This window comes from Adiantum capillus-veneris, chromosome 28 (assembly GCF_014529385.1).
Source record: "Adiantum capillus-veneris isolate H3 chromosome 28, ASM1452938v2, whole genome shotgun sequence".
NCBI classification, from domain to species: domain Eukaryota; kingdom Viridiplantae; phylum Streptophyta; class Polypodiopsida; order Polypodiales; family Pteridaceae; genus Adiantum; species Adiantum capillus-veneris.
In genome coordinates, this window is record NC_140958.1 from 63922539 (window position 1) to 63948469 (window position 25931).

A 25931-nucleotide genomic window follows, 5' to 3' on the forward strand; every position below is an offset into this window, starting at 1 on the left:
GGGAGTAAATCTAAAAGATACTATGATCCTTTAAGCAAAGAGGAGCTACGTGCCATTCATCAGAAAAAGGCAGCCAAGGCACAAGCATAATTGAAAAGGATACAAGCTCAAGCCGAGGCTCAAGAGCGACAACAATATATTAGGCGCCAACGAGAGGCCAAACTTGGAGTTACACATGCATTTCAAGTTGAATCAGAGGACAATTTGAAAGATTCTGACTCACCTCTAAGATAATCCCATCAAGTTAAATAGTACCTATAGAAAAGTGCTATATAACGCTTTATTGAATACAGGAGCTAAACATAATCTCTTATCCTATGGAGTGTGGTGTCAATTAGGAAAGTGGCCTTTATCCGAGAGTACCATCCAAGTCAAGGGTATTAACAAGAAGAAAACTATTGTCTTTGGAATCTTGCACACTCTTGTCAGTTATGACAACAGGACCGTGGCTCAAAGCTTTTTGGTCATGCCTGTGGGTGCTATGGAGGGCACATAAACCTGGGACGTAAGTGGATGTTTGCAACCAAGTGTACTATCGATTGGAAAATGAGGAGTATCATGACACAGAAACAAAACTCTCAGTCGTGCCATTCAAGCAACAATTCCTAAGTTATTGCTTCATGAGGGAACAGAGAATGGAACATTGCATATTCAAGAGGTTGAAACATCTATCCCTATAGCACAACCCTTTAGAGCTTCAACTTCCATGGTTGAAACAAAGAATGAGGCACCCAAGACTCAGCGTGATTTGTCAAGGGTAACATACAAATGGGTCTCTAAAGCTTCATTAACGATTGCTTTCGATGCTCAATCTGGCTCAAAACAGAAGCCTCATAAGAGACGCCCCTCGTCCCAAGAAATGTAAGGAAACGTTACGTTGGATTCTTAAGAGACTATTAGAAGCCCACGGCTACTATGACGGAAATGATCAAACCTGGTTGCCTAAACATAATTTGTGTTCTTCCCTATCGCCTATAGATCCATGTGAATCGGATCTTGTAACTATGAAGCCAATTGAAGCGTGGCCACCCATTCTAGAGCTAGTTTGGGTACCGAAGAAAGAACATTTTGTTCCACCTAACTCAAGAATAGGGAAGTCAAAATGAAGCTTCTAGCTCTTCATGTAGTTCATCTACGGAAATACAAGCTTCGACACAACCTCCACCTACCATTGTACAAAAACATACAAACAAAAAAGTCTCCGTACCTCCAATTATGAGTTCATCACCTCAAGAAAATTCTCAAGTAAGATGATGGGAGAGTACCTTACCACCCTTACAGCTTGATGAATCACCTAAGGTGGCAAAATCCCATTGGTCAAAATCTTCGCCCATTACAACTTGGAACAGTTGGTTTCAAAAGGTGACGAAAACTTTCCAAAAGGTATGATCTACCCAAAGAAGGGGGGAGTACTTACTAACAATCATTATTTGATTGCTTCCCTCTAACCTTCCTCCCATATCCCTTAACTTCCAAATCTTGGGGAATGTATATATATAATCCTATACTAAAACAAATCAAATTCAAAAAACAAAAAAGGGAATGAAAATCGTAAATAAGCAAGAGCAACTAGCAACGAGAGTGCACCCTATCGAACCCAACACGAAGTCCAAATGCACCATGTCCCATCAAGTAGAACAAGAAACAAACCTCATGATTTAGAGACCTAATCAAATCTATCTGTGTTCTCAAAGATAGCTAGCTCACTAGAATGTGTTTCTATTTTTTATGAAAGGTACCCTTTTTATTTTTCTCAAGTATTTCACATATGCTACCTTGTACTTTCTTGTGAATGGGATTTAATAGAGGGACTCGTGTGTGAGAAAAATTTTGAGAAGTTAGAATGGCTAATACGTCTATGGACTACTACTGACCCATATCCAGTAAAGAATGTTTCTCCAAGTGGCACATGTCTATTCTTTTGCACAAGATAAATATCCACGCATATCGAGATTCTTGATTAACATATATGCACACGAAGATGATGAAGAAGCTGAGGAAGACTATGTCCTCACTAACAATGATTTTGTTCACCTAGATGATGAGGATAGAGCCCTAGCCTTAGGGATGCCGCCCGATCTATATAATATCCTCTTCTCTTGATTCGATAAGTGATAACAGATAGGTCGGTTAGGAATCTAGATTTTGTTTCAGTTTGTTTTCCAAGAGTTTTGGTCTTTTCACACTGACATGCCTCCTGCACGTATAATGTCTTGTTGCTTGGTATTGTTGTACAGAACTTATATGGATCTCCATCCACATGGCTGAGGACATCCGCTTCGATGAAATAAGCAACTCCGTACCTTTACATGCTGGTGGATATTTATAATTGCGGATTGTGATCTTTTATGGTTTGAATTATGTGCATTTAGTTATGTTTTGTTATTTGCCATTATAGCAATATAAATTTGTCTTTGCTTAGGTTCATGGACTAGAGTTTAGTCTTATGGATGAGCCTTGAGGTTAGGAGGCCGTGACTTTAGGTTAACTCATTTAGTTGACCACTAGTCATAATTAGGTAAAATTATCTGGTTGTTTGAGAATTTATGAGCGTTTTAAGCATAGAAGTTTGTTCACTTCAACAACAAAAGACACTAGTGAGAATACAAAAGACACGGAAGCAAAAAAAAAAAAAAGTACCACAAAGGTAGAATCTTAAGCTGGAAGAGAAATCACGGCTTGATTTAGTACCTCACTCACATGTATTGTCTATTGTACTAGAACCTTCGAGGTTCCTAATATTAACGCTTTTTTTTGAAAAGCAAAAAGCCCCGGACATACAAAATAAGCACACATGGCAGATAATCTTGAAAAAAAATAATAATAATGGCATGAAAACGACTTCTATTAAGCTTAAAGTGAAAAATTCAAGCTCTTGTTTGGAGTTGAGAGTTAATTGGCTAATCAAATGTAAAAGGCACAATTGAAGAATCTTGCATTTAGATAATGTACTTTATATGTGCGTCATGCTTTTTTGCAATTACTTGTGTACTTTATATGTTCCTCATGCTTTATTGCTATAAAGTTCCGCTTGCATCCTCTCACGGTGAATTTGTTGTGCAGATAGTCTATCACAGATGCTCTACCACCTTGATGAATGAGCTTCACCTCACTAGCTTCTGAGGACAAAATCTACATCAAGAAGGGGGACATGTTAACCCACGATACCGCCATTATTCTTTTGTGCATATATTTAGTCATGGGCCAAACTCGTCGGTCCAAGAGGTTTATAGTAAAAGACTGATGATCACCAATAAAAGATACACTAGACCCATTTAGCACTGACTAACAAATATAGACGTCCGTAAGTGAAAAGGATGACAAGCCCTAAATAATGCTATAAACTAGGGTTTTCAAGGAATTCTCAACGTGCAAGCTTTGCTCTTGCTTCACCTCTTCTTGCATGTTTATGAGCATAAAAGAGAGAGAGAGAGAGAGAGAGCATCGGTGAGCACGACGGCATAGAGAAGGACGAGTGACAACACGGCAATTTCTTCTCTGCGTGCACACGGAGTCCCTCGACGACACCACTGTAAGAGGTAAGTGACACACCGCTTGTAGACGTAGAGCTTGTTTCCATCTATCAGGTTGTGTGCTTGTAGCCCTATGGCTCACACAAGCCGTATAGCAAGTCCCTATAAGTAGACATAACTATAAGAAGCATATCTTTTTTCCATGTTACTAGATCTTTCAACAACCACAAGAGGACAGAAGAGTGTATTGTTCTTTCATGTGCTTCATCAAGCATGATTACAAAATACGTTGAGAATAAGCACTTCTCTTAAGCCCTGTGAAATCCTCAAACCTTATCACGGAACCAACCTCTTCACCAAGCTTGCAACCAAATTCATCCATTCTTCAACAACCCTCTTGACTACAAGCTGTTGTTTACCCTTGCGTCTCCTAGATATCGTGTAACCTACGTTTTCTCTGATACAGTTTCTCCAATCACAACTAAAACCTGGTTACTCAGTTACTACTCTAACCAACTCATTTTTCAACTTGTAAATGGGAAAGCTTTGTCTTTGCTCCTACATTGACGGCTTTGACCGCCCACTACCCACCTCTGTTAGAGCTTCAGCCGCTCCATGTAGGTTCACCTTCTGCCTACCCATTTAACTGTTGCAGTCGCACTACCCTTGCTACCAGATGCTCCATATGCCTAATCTACACTGTTGCGCCCTAGTATCAGCCACCACTTTTAAGTCATCATATACGAGGATAAAAATATTTAGAGGAAATTCTATTGAAAAGGTTTAGTTCTCTAATGTGGTTCCAGATATAAGCAACAAGATGGTCATACACTTCCTATCAAATCACGAACTTCTATTTGACCCATAGAATTTCCTATCATAAACTGGCACATAAAGATATCCAATGAATGTAAACCCTTTGCATTTTTTGAAGTTTTCTATGCTGCCAACACAGGCTGAACCATTACAAGCTATAATTCTCATGATGACATCCTGCATAGTGTATCTGGTCCACCCACTCCAATGCTTTTCTTAACCGAAGGCTTAGCCATATCCACTCTGGGTGCTATGACACGGTCTCACATAAAGCTCGAGATGGAAGAATTCAACTGGACTTTGCCAAGCAAGTTGCACAGCATTGAGATAATGGGATCATCAATGATAAGACCGAATTCCACCGAAAAGAATGCAACAGCTATACACGCAGATGCTCGTCATTCCACTAAAGAAATTGTAAGAGCCACAGTCATCCCTAGACTTAGCGCAATCAACTGAATAAACGTCGTCTTTGGAGAGGTCCCATGCTGATGCATTTCTGGTAGGACTCCAGCCACTGCTATGTAAATAAAGCCACCAGCTGTAAAGCCCTGAAATCAAAGGACAGCAAATCTCAGCTCCAGTCAGAAGAAAATTATGCAAAGAAAAGCCCTCAAATTTTGGATGAGAGATGGCTTACTTCTATCAATGATGAGTGCCCTGGGTTGCCCCCTAACACCAAAGCCTGAAGAAATCCAAGACAGGAAGAGATTACTACTCATACCATCCATAGAGAGGTGAACTAGCAATTAATGTATTATGTATATGAGTGTGTGTGTATATATATATATGTGTGTGTGTGTGTGTGTAGATATCTACATATATTTATACATTTACATATATATATATATATATATATATATATATATATATATATATATATATATATATATATATATATATATATATATATATATATATATATATATGTATGTATATATACATGTGCGTGTGTGTGTGTGTGTGTGTGTGTGTGATTCGATACTAAATAAGCATTTAGCTTGCCTGATTGGCCTTTCTCAAAAAAAAAAAAAAAAAAACTACAGCAATTACCACACAGGTAGTTTAACATACCACAGCCGTTCCTGCTAGAGCCACCAAAGCCGATAGAAAATTGAAGGCTAGAGCCTTCAGAACGCTGAATCCTGAGTGAACGAGAATTCCAAAGTCTCCAACCTAAAGACAAAAAAACATCAGTTACACCACCTCCAAGTCATTTCTCTCTTCATTTGCACATAGCTACTTTGTACATTTTAATTACATGGCATCGTTACCTCCTGAGGAAGCTCATGAGCCAGCAGAAACAGTGTCCGTGACCAGCCACCAAGTGCACCATGGTTCAAGAATGCAGCTCCAAGAGCCATGCCATCAGTGAAATTATGCTGCATGGGAAAACACGCTTTTGTTTTTCCTCAATTGAAAAAACATAATTCTGTAAAGTGATGAGTTAACGCATATGATTATACCACTCCATCGGAGAAAAGGTTCAAATAACCCAAAACTAGGTTAGGGGCCACCGCCTGCTCTACTACTACTACACTGGACTTTTTATCTGACTCATCCTTATCAGGCAGCAACTCGGACGCTTCGGATTCTTCTTGGCCGCCTGCTGTCTTCTAAAAATGTCAAAATGCCCGTTGAGACTGTTAGAACTATCATCATATGCGTTTTTCCTATGAAGAGGAGAGCTTTAAACATAAACTTACTTTGCGGCGATACGGCTTATCAGTGCTGCTTCTTTCATGTTCGGGAGAACCATTTGCACTAGTACCGGAAGTATCTTCAATTCTGGCATCATCTACAGAAGGCTCCTCGCCATCTTTCTTCTCATCAGCTTCACTTGGGTGCTGCTTGATGCTCTCATTTTCATCATGGTGACTCCGGTGCTGGTGATGGTGGTGATGAGACCAAGGTAAACTTCCCTTAGAGGATGCTTTTTCAACGTGTCTCACAATCTTCTCCACAATGAAAAACAGGATAATTCCAGCTGCAAAATTCGTGGTGTTAAGATGAAAAATGCAGCAAAAATCCTTAAATTTATTGGTTGTCTCAAAGAAAGCCTGCTAAAATTACCAAGAACAGCTAAACCCACTGACAAATCTTCAATAGAATGGGCATGTCCATGGTCTCCATCATGACTATGCCCCACCCCTTCATGATGGCCGTGTGAATGTCCATGATTGTGATCTGGACCATGAGAGTGAGAATGGGCATGGGAGCCACCTGCAATGCTAAAACAGAAGATCCTTTGCAAGTCGTAAAATCAGAGTTGTGGAGTACTAGATGTAAGATAGGCACACATTCTTTTACCTAAAGCATGTGGTAATTGATGTAAGAAGGCATCACCGAGCATTGCTCCGGCCTGCTCAAAGCAAGGTAACACATCAGCAAGGGCTGTAGTTGGACTACTTAGACTAAGGAGTAAGGAACCACTAAACCAAATATTCACAACCACCTCTTTAAAAGAGCATTTTTCAGGAGAATTTAACTTACACCAAAAGCAGCTAAAAAGTCTACAACTGTTCGTGAAGGCTTTCCGTGAGCTGCCACATGGGGGAAAAAAACACAATTGCTCCAAGTTCAAGTTCACTAGATGGCATTTAAAAAAGATATGTCAAGAGTACAAGTGCTAGCATAGAATTCTCAGGCTTGGATAAATCAGAGCACTCACCAACTATCAAAGGGAGGATAATGAGACAAATAAGCGAGGCCATGCTCACAAGTAAAGAGCACCCTAAAGCCCGCATCCACAAACCTGCATTGTCAAAGTTCATATTGTAAGATGAAACACACATTCGGCACGTCTCTCAAACCTTTCTACTCTCAAAACTCCCTAATCTAGTTATACAGTCCAAGAGCAGCAATCTACACTCGAACACCGGCATAAAATGCCTATGCCGGAGATACACGGACAAACTCCTTGATTAAATCAATCGGAGCTTTTCCACTATCACCTATCCACTCACTCTTGGCCATGGCCCCAAGCTCGTGGAGTAGGAGCGATTGCCACGAGAGAGGTCTCACCGTAGGTAGGTAAGAGAGAGAGAGAGAGAGAGAGAGAGAGAGAGAGAGAGGCACAAGCAATGTAAGCAACCTTTGCAATTCCTCTTTGTTTAGACTTTTCTTTGCCTTTGTTGTTGTTAGAATGCTTGAATTTTTCTTTATTTATAGCAATCAAGTTCTTGAAGAGATCTTGTTTCACGCCCCAAACTTGGAGAAAACCAGGAAAAAACAGCAAGCTTCTTCTCTCTCAATCATGTCCAAGACGGTATTGGATCAGCCAAATCTGATCCTCCAAGGTGGTTGTAACACCTAAGGCTCTGATACCATGTCAAAGTTGGCAGCGGAAGATGCAATGAAGACAAGAACTGGCTCATGATCCGGTGGGCACCTCGACTATGATCTAGAACACCTGCAATACCAATCACATGAACAAGGCACACCTGTGGAGAAGAGAGATCACTAAGGTAGAATGAGACACGACATCTAAGAGAGAGAGAGAGAGAGAGAGAGAGAGAGAGAGAGAGAGAGAGAGAGAGAGAGATAGATAGATAGATTTTATTATCGTCCTCGGAGGTCAAATATGACCTATGGGACCAAAGTTACATGTGATGTAGTATGTGTATGGCTGATGAGTGACTCTCGATGCTCCAAAATTGTAGTGATGAGAGTCGCAATGGAGAGCCCACACTTTGGCTAGGAGAGGAAAGTGTGTAGGTCTAAGTTATGGCTGAAAATGTGAGAGAAGCAAGTTCGGATGTGATCAAAAGCTGAGCACTCTAGTAGTGTGTGGTACTCAGACTCTCGAACTTGCAGTGAGCATAATGTGCACAATCGATTTGACTCTTCTCCATTGCCCCAACGCCCTATCTCGCATCGAAGGAAATGGGAGCTAAGCCGAATTGCTGCGATAGTGCGTATCGCGGACAAGGGAATAGGCTCAAGCATGTAAGTGTGAGTACGGTTTCCTCTCTCAGCGAAGAACATGGTTTTGTAGTTGGGGGCAATATAGGTGGTGTAATGTATGAAGCGTGACCCACCGGATTTCTCCCAAGCCGTAATACATTGGCGTTGTAGAAAAGCTTCATTCACTTGAGAGTCAATTGAAGCATCATGTAGCAAGTGTAATGCATCCCATCTCCCAAACCACTTCTTTATGTCTTGCATCCATCCCGTGCTCAAGATCTTGCTTTTATGCGTCTTTTGAACTTTTTTGCTTGCTTCCCATGCAATTGTAGGAAGTCGATGTGAGGGGTTTCGACGCATCTTTATCATGTACTCCACAACCCTTTCCATGCCCATAACCTCAATTGGAAGACATCCCGACTCAAGAAGTAGGAGCATATATGGTGTTTGTGTCTTAACTTGGAGAAAGTTTGTAAGAAAACGCTTTTGGACATTCTCAAACTCTTTCCAAGTAGACTTTGAGATGCTCCCGCCCCACACTTCAACTCCGTAAAGAAGAACTGGTGTCACCAATGCATCAAAAAGATACTTCTTGAGAACCCAACACTTGATGTTTCCCGCATTACACTTGTTCTCAAATGCATAATATGCTCTCTTTCCCGCTTCCAAACGACGCATAGCACATTCATGCCACTTGTGATTGGATGGAACCTCAAGGCCAAGGTACTTAAAGCTCTCAACAACTTCGAGTGTCTCGTTGTTGTACACAATGCATGGCTTCTCCTTATGGTTGGTTTTCACAAGCATAACCTTTGTTTTGGATTCATTTACAATCAGCCCACTATGCAAGCAAAAGTTCTCAAGGACAACCATAAGCTTTTGTGCATCTTCTAAAGTGTGTGCTAGAAGCACTACATCATCCGCATACAACAAAACCATGATTACCGCATTGCAAACAGTGACCTCTTCAATGCCTTCTTCTTGCATAAAGTCAAGTACCATTTGTTCCAATTGATCGATGCATAGACCAAAGAGAGTTGGTGACAATGGACATCCTTGTTTAACCCCAATAGTGCTTACAAAAATTTCTGAAATTTCTCTTCCCATGCGCAATTGACAAATCACCTTCTCATAGATTCGAGAGACCGCAAGCATAAACTCACTTGGCACTTGGAGTTCTTCCATCCTTCTCCACAAATTGTTACGTGGAATCATATCAAAGGCTTTCTTAAAGTCCACAAAACAACAATACAATCGCTTGCCTTTCAACCGACTTTCCTCCATGAGAGCACGAAGAGTGACAAGATGATCAATGGTGCTATGGCATCGACGAAAACCCGCTTGTCCCTTTGCACGCTTGTCATTCTCTTCAGCTCAATCACTCAATTTCATTTCCATTATGCACCCAAACAACTTTACCATAAGAGACCCAATCATTATAGTCCGGTAGTTGCTTACATTCTTTACATCCCCTCATTTATGCAAAGGCTTAACCCAATTAGTACTCCAATCATAAGGCATACCATGTTGAAGTGCAAGGTTGAACATATCACACATCCACTCATGGGTAAAATCTCCCGTCCATTTGATCATCTCCGGCTTGATACCTTGAAGATCTCCCGCTTTGCGAGTGGCCAACTTTTCAAGCCCACCGCATACATCCTCAATAGTAAAAAAAGACGGCATACATGGGAGTGAACCATAAAATGGCATTTTTTCAGTATTTTCTTGCTCATATAATTGCCTACAATGTGTGTACATATCCACTAGACTCAAGTTACCAAAATTCTCAATCCGCTTGCCTCTCAAGTTTCTCCAAAATCTTCCACATGCATGTGCCTTTTCTTGGACTTGAAATTCTTGTTGCTTTACTTCCCATCTTCTTCTCTTCTTTTGAATCAATGCCTTGTATCTATGCAAATGACTTCGATAGTTGTCTTTGTCCATAGTTGCATCAAGCTTTATCAAGGACTTGAGAGAGAGAGAGAGAGAGAGAGAGAGAGAGAGAGAGAGAGAGAGAGATGAAATGTTATATTAACGTCTTCAAAAGGGTAAAATGACCTATGAGACCAATCTATTACAAAATATTGAATCTGATACCATGTCTTGGTACAAAAGTAGAACAAAGATGCTACTACTAGAATCCGTCCTCATCAGCACTCTGATGTCGAGAGAGTATGGCTCGAAGTCTGGTGAGTCAGAGATCAACACAATATCATCAGCATATAACAACAATGGGATCCACGTCCCTGCCAGCTGGGCACCTCTATCACCCTCTCTGTCAATGGAATCAACCACCTCATCAACATACATACCAAATAGAGTAGGAGACAATGGGCAACCTTGTTTCACCCAAATGGTGGAGTGAACTGAATCAGATATCCCCTCCGGAGTGCATACATGTCCCAGCACTGATCTGTATAGAGCCATAATTCCCCAAATCAACATTATGGGCACCCCCATCTCCTGCAGTCTACGCATCAATCGAGCTCTCGGTACCATGTCAAATGCTTTGCGGAAATCCACAAAGAAACAATAAATCCGTCTCCCATGTGACTTGCCCTCCTCAATGATGGCTCTGAGTGTTAGAATATGATCAAGAGTGGAGAAACCCCTCCTGAAACCAGCCTAGCCCTTTGCCCGTACACCCTCGTTCTCTGCCCAATTACTCAATTGCTACTCAAGAATGGATGCATGCAACTGTGCCAATGTGTGCCCCACCATAATAGTGCAGTAATTCCCAGACTCAATAGGATCACCTGCCTTGAAGATAGGCACAATAGTAGACAACCTCCAGTCTCAGGTAACCCCTCACACATGGCACGATTGAACAACACTGCAAGATCCTCTACCAACATATCTCTAGCATGTATAAAGAGCTCTGCTACTAGACCATCATGATTATATGCCCTGCTGCACTCTATAAGGTGGTAGGTTCAAAGGAGTATTGCCAAGTATCAGCTCTATGGCATGATCTTCTGGTCTTTAGGAGGTGACTCGCCAGGCAAGCCCTCAGAGAAGCAATTGGCATGAGGTTGAAGAAAACTGTGATGTTCTATCACAACTTGGTGACATGGCGCAACCCCTAGGAGGTTAGGGAACCTAAAGACCCCAACTTAAGGACAAACCGGCCGAAAACCCTAAAAACTACTCACATGCCATATGTACGGGCTAGTGCAAATCGTTAACAACATGTTGATGTGGCAACTATACGGATCTTCCGCGTTTTATGGAAGCAGCCATATGGACGTGAGGTTTTCATATCAGATGCTTTTGAGGCAAGCTTTTCATGGCATGTTGCTTTTGGACCAAGAGCCTTTAAATAAGAGCCTTGGGGGCTCACTACCGTGTGGATCTTCTCACTCTCTCTCTCTCTCTCTCTCTCTCTCTCTCTCTCTCTCTCCATCCAGTTGTTTTGAAGTGCTAAAAGTCTATCCAATCTGTTCTATTCAATTGGCACATGGTGTTTTCTTGTTATAGTGGTATCATTGCTTCAAGCATTTGCTTTTCTAATGAGCACACCGATCCTCACTGGAATAGACAAGGAAAGATGCACTTCTTGATTTCATTGAGTATTTGCAGTTCCTTCTCGATGAGCTCCACAACATACTCTCAAAGCATCCTCAACAGAACCTATCGATCCTACAAAACTTTCAACGACTTCCAAACTATATGTTACCACCTCTGTTGCCTCGGGGTTTTCCTCCTCCGGCACAAGAAAGTGCAAGGGCATACTCTCGACAAAGTGAGGGGGAAGGATTGTATTTATAGGTGAAGTGGCCTCAAAAACAAAAGAGAAAAAGAGGAGCCTTGTGATAAGCGCCCAACCACATGTCAAAAACGATGGACACGTGTCCCAGCTTTTGAAAAGCTTTGCAACAAAAGTCCTTCCAGTTGCCCTTCTAGTGTCCTCCTAGAAGCTTCTAGAACCTTCTTTCTTTGGAAAACTGAACGGATCGCATTGCGGTTTCTAGATTTACGTCTGGCATGCACTCTTCAATCACGCATGAATGTCCTAATGTGACAGTTTGTGTTCAACAGACATGTTTTCGTTGCAAGTTTGTTGTTTCTCCTCTGTCTAGATATGATATGATTTTTGGCATTAAGTGGTCTCGTGAGATTGATCCACAAGTTGGTTAGAAAAAAAATACGCTCACTATTTCTCGTGAGGTGCATCGTCTGTAGTCATTCACGGTCATAGAAGCACCCCTTATGTGTCAATAATCTGTCACTCATGTTTTGAAAGGGGATAACACACACAATCCAATAGCATCTCTCCGTACCCACTCAAGTAGTTCAGAAAAGAATCAATCATTGCATGAAAAGAAACCTCTCTCTGTCATTCATTCTCTCAAGCATGAGAAGCATTTTTTGCATGATAGAGATATAATGGTTCATAAGGATCATCAAACCTTCAAGTTGCTCCAATCTGTACGGAGTACACCTTGGAATGACCGTCAAGCTAGATTGCCTCAGTCTTGTGAGCAATTTGGTGGTTTGATTGATTATGTTCCTGGTAAAGCTAATCCAACTGTAGATGCATTTAATCGTGAAGGACAAATCTTGGCTCTCGAGTCGAGGTCCACACAATACTCATTCAAGAAATATCTCTTGATAGCATGAAAAGTCCGTATGCATTTTTCGAGTCTCTCATTCGTGAAGGTTTTTTTGTCACCGTCTTTGTGTGTTACCTTCTCATAGGAAATCCATATTGCATGATGCACATGATTTACTCACGGATGAGCACAAAAGCACGAAGTGCACTCTAGAAAAGGTAGAAAGACTGCATTGAAGAAATACACAGTGTTTCATCATTGTTTGTCATGTCAATAAAGTCGATTGTTTTAGGTAGAAAAGTCAAGTTTATATCACATTTTGGTCAAGCACTCTTTGGAAAGTTTGGCACTCTGTCGCATTTTTCATTTGCATTTCATCCAAAATCTTTTAAGAAGTATAGTCCATTTCTAGTCGTTCGAAAAGTATAAAAGGTGTCTATAATTTTGCGGTTGCCTAACTCATTGTCAATGCATACCATTTTTGTCACAAAGTGATGACGTGGCGGATAGCAGAAACCCTAATTTCTGCCAAAAACCCTAATTTTCGAAGATCGCGGAGGCTTTTTTTATTATTTTTATTGTTATTTTTTTTGGAAAATGATGAGCGACACAAATTTTGCTTTTTGATTCTCTGTGAGAGAGAGAGCAATCAATTGCTTTTGATTTGAAGCTTTCGGGGCTCTGCTTTTGGGCATCCCTTGTATCTTTAAATAAGTGGTGAGGGCTTCACTTCTCAGAGCATCTGGACGCAGAGTCTGAGAGTGAAACCCTAGCCACTCTCTTGTACTTTGATCTGATTAATATAAAAAGAAATACCGAAAGGGGCGCCAGTCTTTGGGGCCAATATCTCTAGGCACGGAACTCCGCCGGGCCAGTGTACATCTATTGTGATTTGTGACTTGTTTTGAAGTGGTTATTTGGTGCTGTCGCGGTTGATTCTTGACTTGGAGTGTCCAAGTCTGTTACAGTGGTATCAGAGCACGGCCGATTTCTCTTCTACGGGAAATCCGATCCTCGATTTTTTTTTTTCCGCGGCACCTATGGCTTCAGGCAATGATCAGTCGACTCCCTCTGCATCTGGAGATGCGGGTAGGGATCACAACGAAGATTCCGGCAGAGAGTATGGCCCGCCTTGGCCTACTTAGGCGGAGTGGCGAGAGATGGAGCGTCGCCAGTTGATCGGCGATGCAACAAAGATGATGCTCAATTTTGCCAAGGACCCAAAGATGGCAAAATATATGAACCATACCTCTTTGGAAGAGGTACAGATGGAGTGGCAGAGAACCACAACACCACTCTCGAAACCCGCTCTCAAGAAACCTTCTGCCTCCAAGAAAATATACAGAGAAGGAACTGGAGAACGTGGTTGATGCACGGATTGCTCAGCTTTTTGACGCGCAAAAAAAAGCCAAAAAGAACGGCAAAAAAGCGGAAGAAAAGCATTGACTTTCCAGGTTATTTGGGTCGTCAGTCGACTTTTGACAAGGCAAAGAAACGGGAGAAGCGTGTTCGATTTGAAGGAGTACCCAAGTCTTCTTCTTCTTCTTCTGGCAGTTCTTCTAGCTCCTCGGATTCGAGCGAAGAAGACAGAAAAAGCAAAAAGCGAAGCAAGAAACAAAGCTTCGGAAAGGGCAAGAAAAAGGCAAAGAAGGCTACATCTCGCCTAGAGACTGATAGTTCTACTGAGGACTCGTCTACAGACTGCTCAGATTCCGATGACGGAAAGTTTTATGCGAACAAGAAGAATTTTTACAAAGCCAACCAGTATGACTTTCTCGAAGATAAAAGCAAGAAAGTCCAAGAGTTTAAGGAAGGTGGCCACTTGATCAAGTTTGATACTTTTCAGGATACTCAGATGCTTTGAAGGCTTTGTCTTTTATACACCAGTTTGACATCGCTTTTGCGGGAGGACGCTATTCAGAGCACTCCAAGATTCGGAGAGCTACCTCTTACCTTAAGAGGAATGCTCGTACTTGGTGGTCGACGCTTCTTTTAACAAGAGTGCGCCAGTTAAATGGTTGAAATTTAAGAAGCTTTTTATTTCTTCTTGGTTGACTCAAGAGTTTGAGCGAGATATACGAGCTGCTTGGAACCATCTCCGGATGACCAAGAGCGATACAGTGAATTCTTACTGTGAAAGATTCTGGAACTCTTTTCTACCCGCCTTTTCATTCAAGAAGATCTCGTTCAGAGAACAGATTGAGCGGTTTACCTTGGGTCTACCTACAGAGATCAGAGACCACTGCTTGGAACAGAAGTCAGCTTCTATTCAGGAGTTGATGAGTCATGCGAAGCGGGGTTTTGCCATTCACTCTGGCAGTCTGACCTACCCCACAGATGAGGCCATGACACAACGAGCCGAACAGACTTCTGGGAATGAAAGTAGAAAGAAAAAAGAGCAACCCAGAGAAAAAAAGGATGCACGACCCAAGCTTACTCCTGAGGAGAGAGCTCGCTTCATCAGAGAGGGGAAGTGCTTTGGATGCGGGAAACAGGGACATATCTCCGCGAAGTGCCCTAATAAGACACAGAAAGAATTTATGATAAAGACGACGACAGGCGTGAGAGTTCGAGAGTAGCTGAGGAATGTGGCAGAAAAGGCAGATAGAAAAGCAGAACTAGTACCACATGGCATGGGACTTGCACCGAATCAAATGAATGAAAGTACAAACTTTGCCGCTTTTTGGGGCAAAGTGAAGGATCAGGAAGCTCTTTTGAAGGAGCCAAGGCCAACTTCTTTTCACTTGGAATTGGCGGCTCGATTTGGAATTACGCCTGACAGACTGACGCCACAGGCGGAGGTAGTTCAACTGGCACCCGGATGGGATGTTGCCATTACACCGAGCATTGGCAAACTTCGTTTGCAATGACAGGGGTGTTCAGGGCACGCGAGTGACGTTCTACTCAGGATCCCTTGGTACCACAAGAACTACGCCGTGGTTGACTACCGGGCCAAGAAAGCGACTTTGATAAATGAAGGGCTTAGAGATTGTACTTAATGAACTTCAGTTTCTTACTCATTCTTTTGGGAGAGAACTGAACGCTGGATAAAGGTTGAATATGTTTTGACCTAATCAAAAGAACGCCAAGATTTTTCTCCACACTCATGCCGATTGCTTTTCAGAGGGCCTGAAGATCAAACCATTGATCTGATACCTGGAAGCACGCCACCGAATCGGCCACCTTATCGTGTGAGCCGAGTACAGAATGAAAAGATTATGAACCCAGTGAAAGACCTCTTGGAAAAGGGTCTTGTCCAACCTAGTACTTCACCGTATTGCTCTCCAGTGTTGTTGGTTTTGAAGAAAGACGAATCTTGGAGAATGTGCATCGATTATAGCACTCTCAACAAAATCACCATCAAGAACAGATTTCTGATTCCTAGGATCGATGATATACTTGACAGGTTATAGGGATCCTCGTGCTTTAACAGGATTGACTTGAAGAGTGGATATCATCAGATCAGGATAGCGCCAGGAGATGTCTACAAGACAGCTTTTCGGACGACTTTTGGGTTATTTGAGTTTTTGGTGATGCCTTTTGGCTTAACCAATGCTCTTGCGACTCGGATGATGGACAGGATTTTTTGAGAGTACAGGCTATTTGTTGGCACTTTCTTTGACGACATCGTTGTTTTCTCCAAGAATGAGGCAGAACACAGAGATCATCTGCTTCAAGTCTTTCAGGCATTACGAGATCACACGCTAGTGATTAATGCAAAGAAAAGTGAATTTTTCCTACCAGAGATACACTTTGTGGGACACATTGTGTCAACAGCAGGAGTGCAAATGGACCCGGCCAAGATAGAGACTATCCGTGATTGGCCCGATTTGAGGAATGTCCATGAAGTTAGAAGCTTCTTGGGACTGTGTTCGTACTACAGGCGGTTCATACGAAAGTTTGCAGAGGTTGCTTCCCCTTTGCATACCTTGACACAGAAAGGAGTACCTTTTTTGTGGGGACCCACAGAGGTAACTGCCTTTCGGACATTGAAAGAGAAATTGACTACGGGGCCTATTTTGACTTTGCCGGACTTGCAGAAGTCATTTGAAGTATATTGTGATGCTTGTGGTCGTAGTCTGGGTGCGGTCTTGATGCAAGAAGGCCATGTCATAGCTTACGAGAGCCGTTTGTTCTCTAGGCCGGAGATGACAGCACAGATCTATGAGAAAGAGCTTTTGGCGGTTATCCATGCTCTTACCTAGTGGCGGCATTACCTACTCGGAGCGGATTTTACTGTCTTTATAGACCATTAGAGTTTGCGCTACTTCTTGTCACAGAAGCAGCTTTCGGAAAAGCAGATGCGGTGGGCAAACATCTTGTCACAGTTCCACTTCCAGATTGTCCATGTGCTGGGACAGAAGAATGTGGTGGCAGATGCTTTGTCTCGAAAACCGTTGGTTCTGGCTGTTTCCGCGATACATCATAGGAGCTTCGAGGATATGATTGATCAGTATACCACAGATACAGGTTTTGCAGATATTTTCACACGGATACGGGATGGGGAGACAGTAGCTGGATACTCCCTTCGGGAAGGCTACTTGATGAAAAAGACTATGTTGTGCATTACACAACCGTTGAGGGAAAAGGTTATGACTGAATGCCACTCTCCACCTTTTACGGGTCACCGCGGCATTGCTACCACCATGAAAGGGGTAGAGAGATACTTCTTTTGGCCGTGACTCAAAAAGGACATGGAAGAGTTGTGCGCAGTATGCCAGAAGGTCAAGTTTGACAGGCATAAGACACAGGGATTGTTACACCCTTTACCCATACTCATCCACCCCTGGAAAAGTATTGAAATGGATTTCATTTTTTATCTCCCAAGAACACAGAATGATCACGATGATTTTCCGATTACATGGCACATTTGAGACGATTGTCTCCGACAAAGACCCCAGATTTATGAGTTTGTTTTGGAAGGCAATTTGGGAGAACATTGGCACGCAGTTGCAGTTCTCGTCATTGTTCCACTTGCAGACTGACGGGCAATTTGAGATTGCCAATTCAGTGATTTTAGATTTATTGAAGTCTTGTATCTCGGATCAGAAGACTCAATGGGAAAAGAACTTACCTTTGGTGGAATTTGCCTACAATAACACGATACACTCTTCGACGGGGAAGACGCCATGTGAGATTGTTGAAGTGCTGTGAAGGTTCCATCCGTCCTGAGCACGAAAGATTAGATATTTGAAGCGGATGAATATTCGCGAGATTTGGATACAGCTTTTGCCAAGGTTCACGAGACTTTGCAGGAGTCTCAAGAACGACAGAAAAAGGCAACGGATCGCCATCGTCACGACTTGAAATTGAAGGAGGATGATTGGGTGCTCTTACTTTTGAGAAGGCACGCCTACGAAAGAAAAAGGGAAAGGAGAGGCTTTTTCCAAAGCTTAGTATGCGATACTACGGACCTTTTGACAAGATAAATGATGTCTCCTTTCGATTGAAACTGCCAGATACTTGGAGAATTCATAATGCATTGCATGTGAGTCTCTTGAACCCTGTTAAGGGTGATGTGCCTGATGATGGGGAGCCTGATGAGCAACCCGAAGTGGAAGAAAACGAGGAGATCCTTGTTCCTGAACAGATTTTGGCACCTAACGACACGAAGAAAGGTAAAGTCCGAAGGCGGTTCTTGGTTTAGTTCAAGAACTTTTCTACATTTGATGCAAAGTGGATGGAGGAGGAGGACCTAGCAGATACTCCTCGGATTGTGAAACTTTACCTCGATGTTTTGGTTTAGCATAGTCTACTCCAAACGGAACCCAGAAACTCAGCTTGGCCGAAGATCTGGTGCAGTGGGATGCACAAGAGGAGAGTTACTCCGCTCCTTTGTCAACAGATGCCTCGATTTTGATACTAAAGTCACTGATGTCTCTTTGAGCTTCAGGGATACTGAGAGCTGACAATATTCTGCTAGATGACTTTATGAAATGGAATTCCTGATAATGATACTGATCTGTTCTTGACTTCTTGTGAGTGCACAAATTGATAGACGAAATGACTGCAGCATTTTGGTCTGATTGATCTCGAATAGACATGGTTGCAATAGGGGTTAGTCAATCGGACATCGATGAGGTCCCGATTGGACCTAGATGTGATTGCTAGCTACATTGCCGATAAATCATGGTCTAAGATCCGAATGAATGTTGAATGTCATGTGATGTCCTGTGATGTCTGGTGATGTCCTGTGATGTGACTGTCGATTTTGTACATGTGCTAGATGTGTGTTCCTAGTACGTAGGTACTAACAGTCAGTGTCTGCTAAGACGGTTTATGGCTTTTGTCGGTTTTGCAGGCGTAATCGCGATCGATTACAATGCTTTCAAGAGGGGGGTATGTCACAAAGTGATGACATGGCGGACAGCAGAAACCCTAATTTTTGCCAAAAACCCTAAAATTCCTGCAAACCCTAATTTCTGTCAAAAACCCTAAATTCCGAAAATCGCGGGAGGCTTTTTTTATTATTATTATTGTTTTTTTTTTTGGAAAATGATGAGCAACACAAATTTAGCTTTTTGACTCTCTGTGAGAGAGAGAGCAATTGCTTTTGATTTGAAGCTTTTGGGGCTCTGCTTTTGGGCATCCCTTGTATCTTTAAATAAGTGGTGAGGGCTTCACTTCTCAGAGCATCTGGACGCAGAGTCCGAGTGAAACCCTAGCCACTCTATTGTACTTTGATCTGATTAATATAAAAAGAAATACCGAAAGGGGCGCCAGTCTTTGGGGCCAATATCCCTAGGCACGGAACTCCGCCGGGCCAGTGTACATCTATTGTGATCTGTGACTTGTTTTGAAGTGGTTATTTGGTGTTGTCGCGGTTGATTCTTGACTTGGAGTGTCCAAGTCTGTTACAATTTTTCGTGTTTTTGGTTCAAACCAAAGGAGATTCTTGAAGAGGACGAACCAGAGATTATAGACAAAGTTGAAGACTTGGAGCCGAACAGATTATTCTGCATCGCTTTCGGCGTGGCTCAAAGAAGCGAGTACTGCAATCCTTTTTGAAGTTCAAGTATCGCGTACCCCACGTAGCAAGAGTGGAGCGACCAAGATTTCTTCACAGATTCCCCAAACTTGTTGGCGGACTACACGGAAACCATGTAGCTCGAATCCAGAACCTCACCTTGGAAAGGGGGGATGTCACATGCCATATGTAACCCTATGTGCATGTGGGCAAGCTAACTCCTATTTCGAGGGTTTAGCATGTCCTAGGAAGTGTTCTAACTTCTGGCACCTTTGTGAGCCTGTACGCAGGTCATCCATGTCCATCCCCTTTAGTTTAGTTGCATACTATCACAAATTGCTGCCACAGAAGATCGGAGCCAACCTGCAGATCCTGGCTGAAAGGCCTAAACCCTAAGAAGCAGCAAGAGAAGTTTGTACCAACTTTTGGGACCCCGTCCGATGGGGCCCAAGAAACTAGAAGCAGATTCCACAAGAAAAGACAAGCGTGAAAAAACTGATGATGTGGCAGCTAGTACGAATGCCCGGATTTTGTGCTGACATGCTGACGTGGCGGCTTGTACGGATTTCCAGATTTTGCGCTAACTGTCCTAACATGGCAATGTACGGATTTCCACGTTTTGCGCTAACATGTGTTGACGTGGCAGTGTTAATTCCTTGTTTTGCGTTGGTAACTTTTTGGCAAGATGCTTTTTGGACCATATGCTTTTGAGTTTGAAGCTTTTCATGTAACTGCTTTTCATGGGCCAAGGGCCTTTAAATATGTGCAGAGGGATCATTCTTTGACACGCTTCAGTACGAAGGTGCAGAGCGTGGAGTATCGGCATTGTACTGAGTTTAAGCAATATAAAGAAATACCGAAAGGGACGCCATGGTTTGGGGCCAATGCTCTCTGGGATGGAACTCCGCCATTCTCCGTCTCGTGTCATGCATCTTTTCCAGTTCAGTTGTTATCTGAAGTGCTTAAAGTTGTTCAGTATGTTCTTTTCCATTGGCACGAGGTGCTCGTCCCCGTGACGGTGGTATCACAGCTTGAAAGCATATTGGCCCTACCAAAGAGCAGACAGCGTTTCCAAAGTTCACCGGAAATTGTTTTCAATTTTCGTGCCCGGACCCCGAACTTATTAGCGACTCCCACCCTTACTTCATTGCGCATCGGGTGCACTCCCGCCTTCATCGCTCTGTCTTACAAGGCATAAGCCATAAAGATCACTTACACGAGAAGGATCAATTTTTTTGCAAGCCGTTGTTTTTCTCAGAGGCAGTGCTATGCAGTCTATAGCTACCAAGCCGCATACTCCAAGGACTTCGCAAGCTTTCAAGAAAATTTTTGCCCGAAGTTACATGCTTTCAGATATCTTCCTTCGAAGTGCAGCTTCTAGCAGAGTGGGCTAACTTGAAATGCTTAGCACAGAAACCCTAGCAGATTAAAACTTGAAATTTCTTGACATCTCTCAACAGATGTCTCTTCTCGAGCTGACAACCTTGGAGGTGCAGTGTGATTCGTATATCTTGGGGTTACTATCACCCCCACAGGAACACTGTCTGTCAAGGCTTGTTTCGACTCATGGCCCGGACCTAGATGGTTATTTACGGGGGGAGTATTAAGAAGTTTGAGCAGTGGTTACTCTCAGCACCTCCAAACGACGCAGGTTGCGGTCTGGGGGGCGTTTGGTTGTAAAAGGCCTCTATATCTCCCGGTCCGAACCTTTTAGGTTATGCGGGAGTGACGAGGGAATCGTTGAACAACTCATGGCCCGAACCTAGATGGTTATTTACGGGGGGAGTGTTCATCGGCGGCTTTATGTTTCTATGTCTTGTAACATGCATATGTGAGCATTCGTGTTGCATTGTGATGTGCCAACCACTCAATATTCCTTATTGGAGCAGATACTTCTAGGAAACCAACGACCCAAGATATCAAGAGCTCCAATTTGGAATGAGACTCCTTATTGGATGAGATTCTTCTGGGAAGCCAACGACCCAAGAAATCAAGAGCTTCGATTTGGAATGAGAAAATTGATTGTCCCTCAAAAAATTTTGAGCTAGCTTGAGTTGTGTTGCAGATATGTTGTAATCACAGACGATTATTTTCTTTCAAGAAGGGGAGATGTCACAAATTGCTGACGTGTCAAGCCACAGAAGATCGGAGCCAACCTGCAGATCCTGGCTGAGAGGCCTAAACCCTAAGAAGCAACAAAAGATTGGATTTCGCGCTGACTGTGCTCATGTGGCAGTGTACGGATTTCCCTGTTTTGCGCTGGCAGCTTCTTAGCAAGATGCTTTTGAGTTTGAAGCTTTTCATGTAACTGCTTTTCATGGGCCAAGGGCCTTTAAATATGTACATAGGGCTCATTCTCTGGCACTCTTCAGAACGAAAGGTGCAGAGAGTGGAGTACCAGCATTGTACTGAGTTTAAGCAATATAAAGAAATACTGAAAGGGGCGCCATGGTTCGGGGCCAATGGTCTCTGGGGTGAAACTCCGCCACTCCCCATCTCGTGTCGTGCATCTTTTTCAGTTCAGTTGTTATTTGAAGTGCTTAAAGTTGTTCAGTCTGTTCTTTTCCATTCGCATGAGGTGCCTGTCCCCGTGACACATACCCTCTGATTGCACATGAGCACAACTAGTGTCTACTAGGTGTAGGCACTCGGAAGTGTTCCCATTATAATTTATAATACCCGGCCTAGGTAGTTATCTGCATACGAAGCACCATTTATAACTGAGTTTTTAAGTGACATTAGCATCATTTTATAAAGTCATGCAAGCTCAATCTGGCACTACTCAACCCAAACTTTTGCACCCATTTAAGAGACCCTAGGGATCACCTCTTCAGACATCCAGTATCCGCAGCACACGCATCTTCAACGTTTTTCAGCTGTCAGCCCATCGCCAGCTTTAACAATAGAATCAGCCCCGTGTTTTCAGATTGCACTTCCAAGCCACATCAGCCCTAGCGTCTTCAATTTCCAGCCCTTAGCCTCTCACATCCAAGCATCTACCGAATGATGCCATCAGCATCTCAACATCTAGATCAATTGTATCTGCATCTGTGCAATCTAAAGCAAATACCTCTCTTGCGATAGAGAGGGGGACCCTCGGAGGGAGGTTTGGGACCCCATATGGTGTTAGTCTCCTCTCTCTCTCTTGGGAAGTTTCCTACGACATAAAAATTCTCTTCTTCTTCTTCCTATCTCTCTACTTCACTCACATAACCGTCACTCACAGTATCCCTCTTCCCTCTCTTAGTCTTTGCACATCTCTATCATGAAGTAAAAGGAACCCTGAGTGCGCATTGAACACCCATCCTGAGTTATCACCATAAATCACTCTCGTTGCACATTACACTACTATTCTTCTACTACTTATGTCGCAATTAGTCGAGTCTAAGTGTGACTAAATCTGTTGTTCAACTCTTTTTCCCTCCACCTTTGTGGGCTATTATCTTGAGTTGTAGTCGTCCAAATTGAATTTGTGAGAAGTGCCGATGGAAGATGAACGGATATGGCCGAAAACAGCCGGCAACAGGTGCATAATCCCTTAGATCTGATGGCGGACAGCAACCACCTCCGAATGTGGAACCTCCAAGAGCAACCCCGTCACACTGATCTCCTAGATCTACCATGTACACGCAAAGGGAGAGTCACCTAGGGCAAGAGATGTAACGTGCACACTGCACTTGCACCACGTGGACAAGCTTCTGCTACAGTCTAGCATCAATCGTAGTCTAACTTAGGACCTAGCCTGGCACTTTGTGAGCCTCTAGCAGGATGTGCATGCCCAAGCCGATGATAGGTGCATACCCTCTCTTGCATAGTATAGTCATTTAAGCATTGTAGCATGTGAACCACCTCTTAAGTCATTTTTATTATAAGTGACATCTTCAGCATTAGTTTGTTATGAATCGTGGGGGCCCACTGAAGACTGCTCGACCCAGATCTCCAGCCCTATATAAGTGAGCCTGAGGGTTGAAAAAGAAGCAAGAAGCAAAAGTACCCGCAGATCAGCACTTCAGCGTTTTTAGGTTTCGGCATCAAGATCAGCCCAGTGTAAGTAGATTCAGCCCAGCAGATTGCGTTTTCAGCATTCCGTCCATAGCGTCGCCATTCCTTCAGCACCAAGTACCACAAAACCCCTCAATACCTCAACAAGACCAGTGTTTTTCAGCATCATAAGTTTTCAGCCCTTGTCACATCAAGTAGCAGATCCCAGTCACAGCATGATTAACAATTTCAGCATTCAGCACTTAGCCTCGCAGTACCAAGTACCTCCAGCAAGTACCCATTAGTCCCTCGGCACTTCAACATCTAAGCACCCATCAACATCTCAACATTTAGGATCATTGTATCAACATTTTGTGCAAGTAATAAAGCAAGTATTTGCTCTGACAATAGAGCAAGGGGGCCCTTGAGGGTGGTTGGGACCTAACATGCCATCTCTCTCTCTCTCTCTCTCTCTCTCTCTCTCTCTCTCTCTCTCTCTCTCTCTCTCTCTCTGTGTGTGTGTGTGTGTGTGTGTGTGTGTGTGTGTGTGTGTGTCTCTCCTTCATTGTCTTCAGTCTAGTTTCTCTTTTCAAGTGAAGTAAAGTAACCTTGTGTTTGTGCGGAGTACTAGATCCGAGCTAAATCCTTAAACTCTTCCGCTCCACTTGACAAGAGAGGACACAAAAGGAGAGAGACTCTGTAAAAACACAAAGGCAAACAAAGAGGGATGGTGATCTAGCATAAACCAAGAGAGAAATTATTGAAGAGAGAGAGAAACCCTAAAAGTTGGCAAGCTCTAATGATCACTTAACTAATACAATGTGGATGAAGTACAAGGGAGTGGGGTCCCTATAAAGGGACTTCCAAGATTTTGACCTACTCTCATCCCAACAATAAATATCCCCACAGCTTTAAAATAGGGAGAAAAACCTAAAAACAGGCCTTTGGGTGGAATCCAATGGTACTAGATATTAGGGAAAAATACCCTGACCTGGGGCCACCAAGAGGCAAACTATATGACATTGCCAATAGTTCAGAGCGGGCCAAATAATGCCGATAATGGGCAAACTACCTCACATGGGCCAAGCTCGGCAACAAAACAGCCCTCGCTCCCTATAATTAGCCCCTAGGAGAAACTGGGGCACTAGCAGCTCCGCCAGGACCGGCCGGAGAAGTGACAAACTCTAACAGATCTGTGTGCATATTTGTCTCCCGACTCATTTAGGATGTCTAGCTAAGGCTACCTAAGTCTCTATATAAGTGACTATAGGGGTTTATTTTGTCTAGGATCTCATTTTGGCTCTCTTAGTTACCGCTCTCGAGTTATAAACTCTCCAACTCTTCCTCCCACTTTGTGCTTGTTGCCAAACATATGTGCTCCTCTCTCATCTTCTTGAGCAGTAAAACACATGCAAAAAACACAATTAAGGGATACTTGTCATTGGGATTCTCCCAGCATATACCTACTTCTGAATGACCCGTTATCTATGTGCTCCTCATTCATCTATTGAGCTGATAGACTTATCACACCATTCTTGAGGCAAAAAACGATCGAGCTTCTGCAAATTGAATTTTTGGAAATAAAAAAAAGTACAAACTGCAGCAGGTTAGCAGTACCCCTGTTCTGGGTGTGCCTGACAACAAGCATTTTAATGACAAAGACATGATCATTTACATCGCATACCTAGAGAACCATCTGCATGTTGCTGCTCATGGTGATGATGCTGCGGTTTGTCCATGTGTAAATCAGATTTGAAACCATACAGTCGGAGCTCCTCCTCCTCAGCCAACTCCTCAGCAAGCTTGTGTTTGCTAGTGAGGACATTATCGGCGGGGGTAAGGTCATGATCGTGATGGCTATGAGTGTGGCCAACATGATGGCCGTGAGAGCAATCATGGTCATGGGCATGGCTATGGCCATGATCATGAGCATGATCAGTATGGTCATGATGGTTCGCAGCTTGATCTGCAGCGTTGCTAAAAGGGCAAGATGCCGATGATGTTGATGGAGATGGGTAAGCAGGGGAGAAGAGTAAGACCAACAATGCGAGAAGTAGGAGTGCCCCACGAGTCCGGATCATCGTTTTCATTGGAAAAACGCGCTCCCAGTTGTATTTCAGTGCTTGTGCAGGCTTTGAGCCAAGCAAGAGGAACGTTCGTCAGGGTTCAAAAAATCACTCGAAATTTTAAGAAGAAATTGTTAGAAGAACCAATGTTGGCCTTGCGGGGAAT

General features: G+C 43.0%; 1 protein-coding gene across 1 annotated transcript; it reads right to left on the bottom strand.

The window, feature by feature from the left end:
• Nucleotides 1–4371: 4371 nt before the first annotated feature.
• Nucleotides 4372–25931, bottom strand: IAR1 (ZIP metal ion transporter family). The gene is made up of 11 exons (XM_086504463.1): nt 25384–25931; nt 6961–7044; nt 6783–6832; nt 6600–6651; nt 6363–6512; nt 5996–6276; nt 5756–5905; nt 5564–5671; nt 5364–5465; nt 4930–4974; nt 4372–4840 (listed from the first exon to the last, which is right to left on the bottom strand). Exons 1-11 carry the CDS (start codon nt 25787–25789, stop codon nt 4688–4690), a joined length of 1581 nt encoding a protein of 526 aa, XP_086360589.1. The 5' UTR covers nt 25790–25931; the 3' UTR covers nt 4372–4687.

Coding starts and splice junctions, on each gene's coding strand:
- IAR1 (XM_086504463.1), bottom strand. CDS start 25,789: ATGAAAACGATGATCCGGACTCGTGGGGCACTCCTACTTCTCGCATTG. Junction 7,045..25,383: donor ACATGCAGATGGTTCTCTAG/GTATGCGATGTA, acceptor TTGACAATGCAG/GTTTGTGGATGCGGGCTTTA. Junction 4,975..5,363: donor CTCTAGCAGGAACGGCTGTG/GTATGTTAAACT, acceptor GGATTTCTTCAG/GCTTTGGTGTTAGGGGGCAA.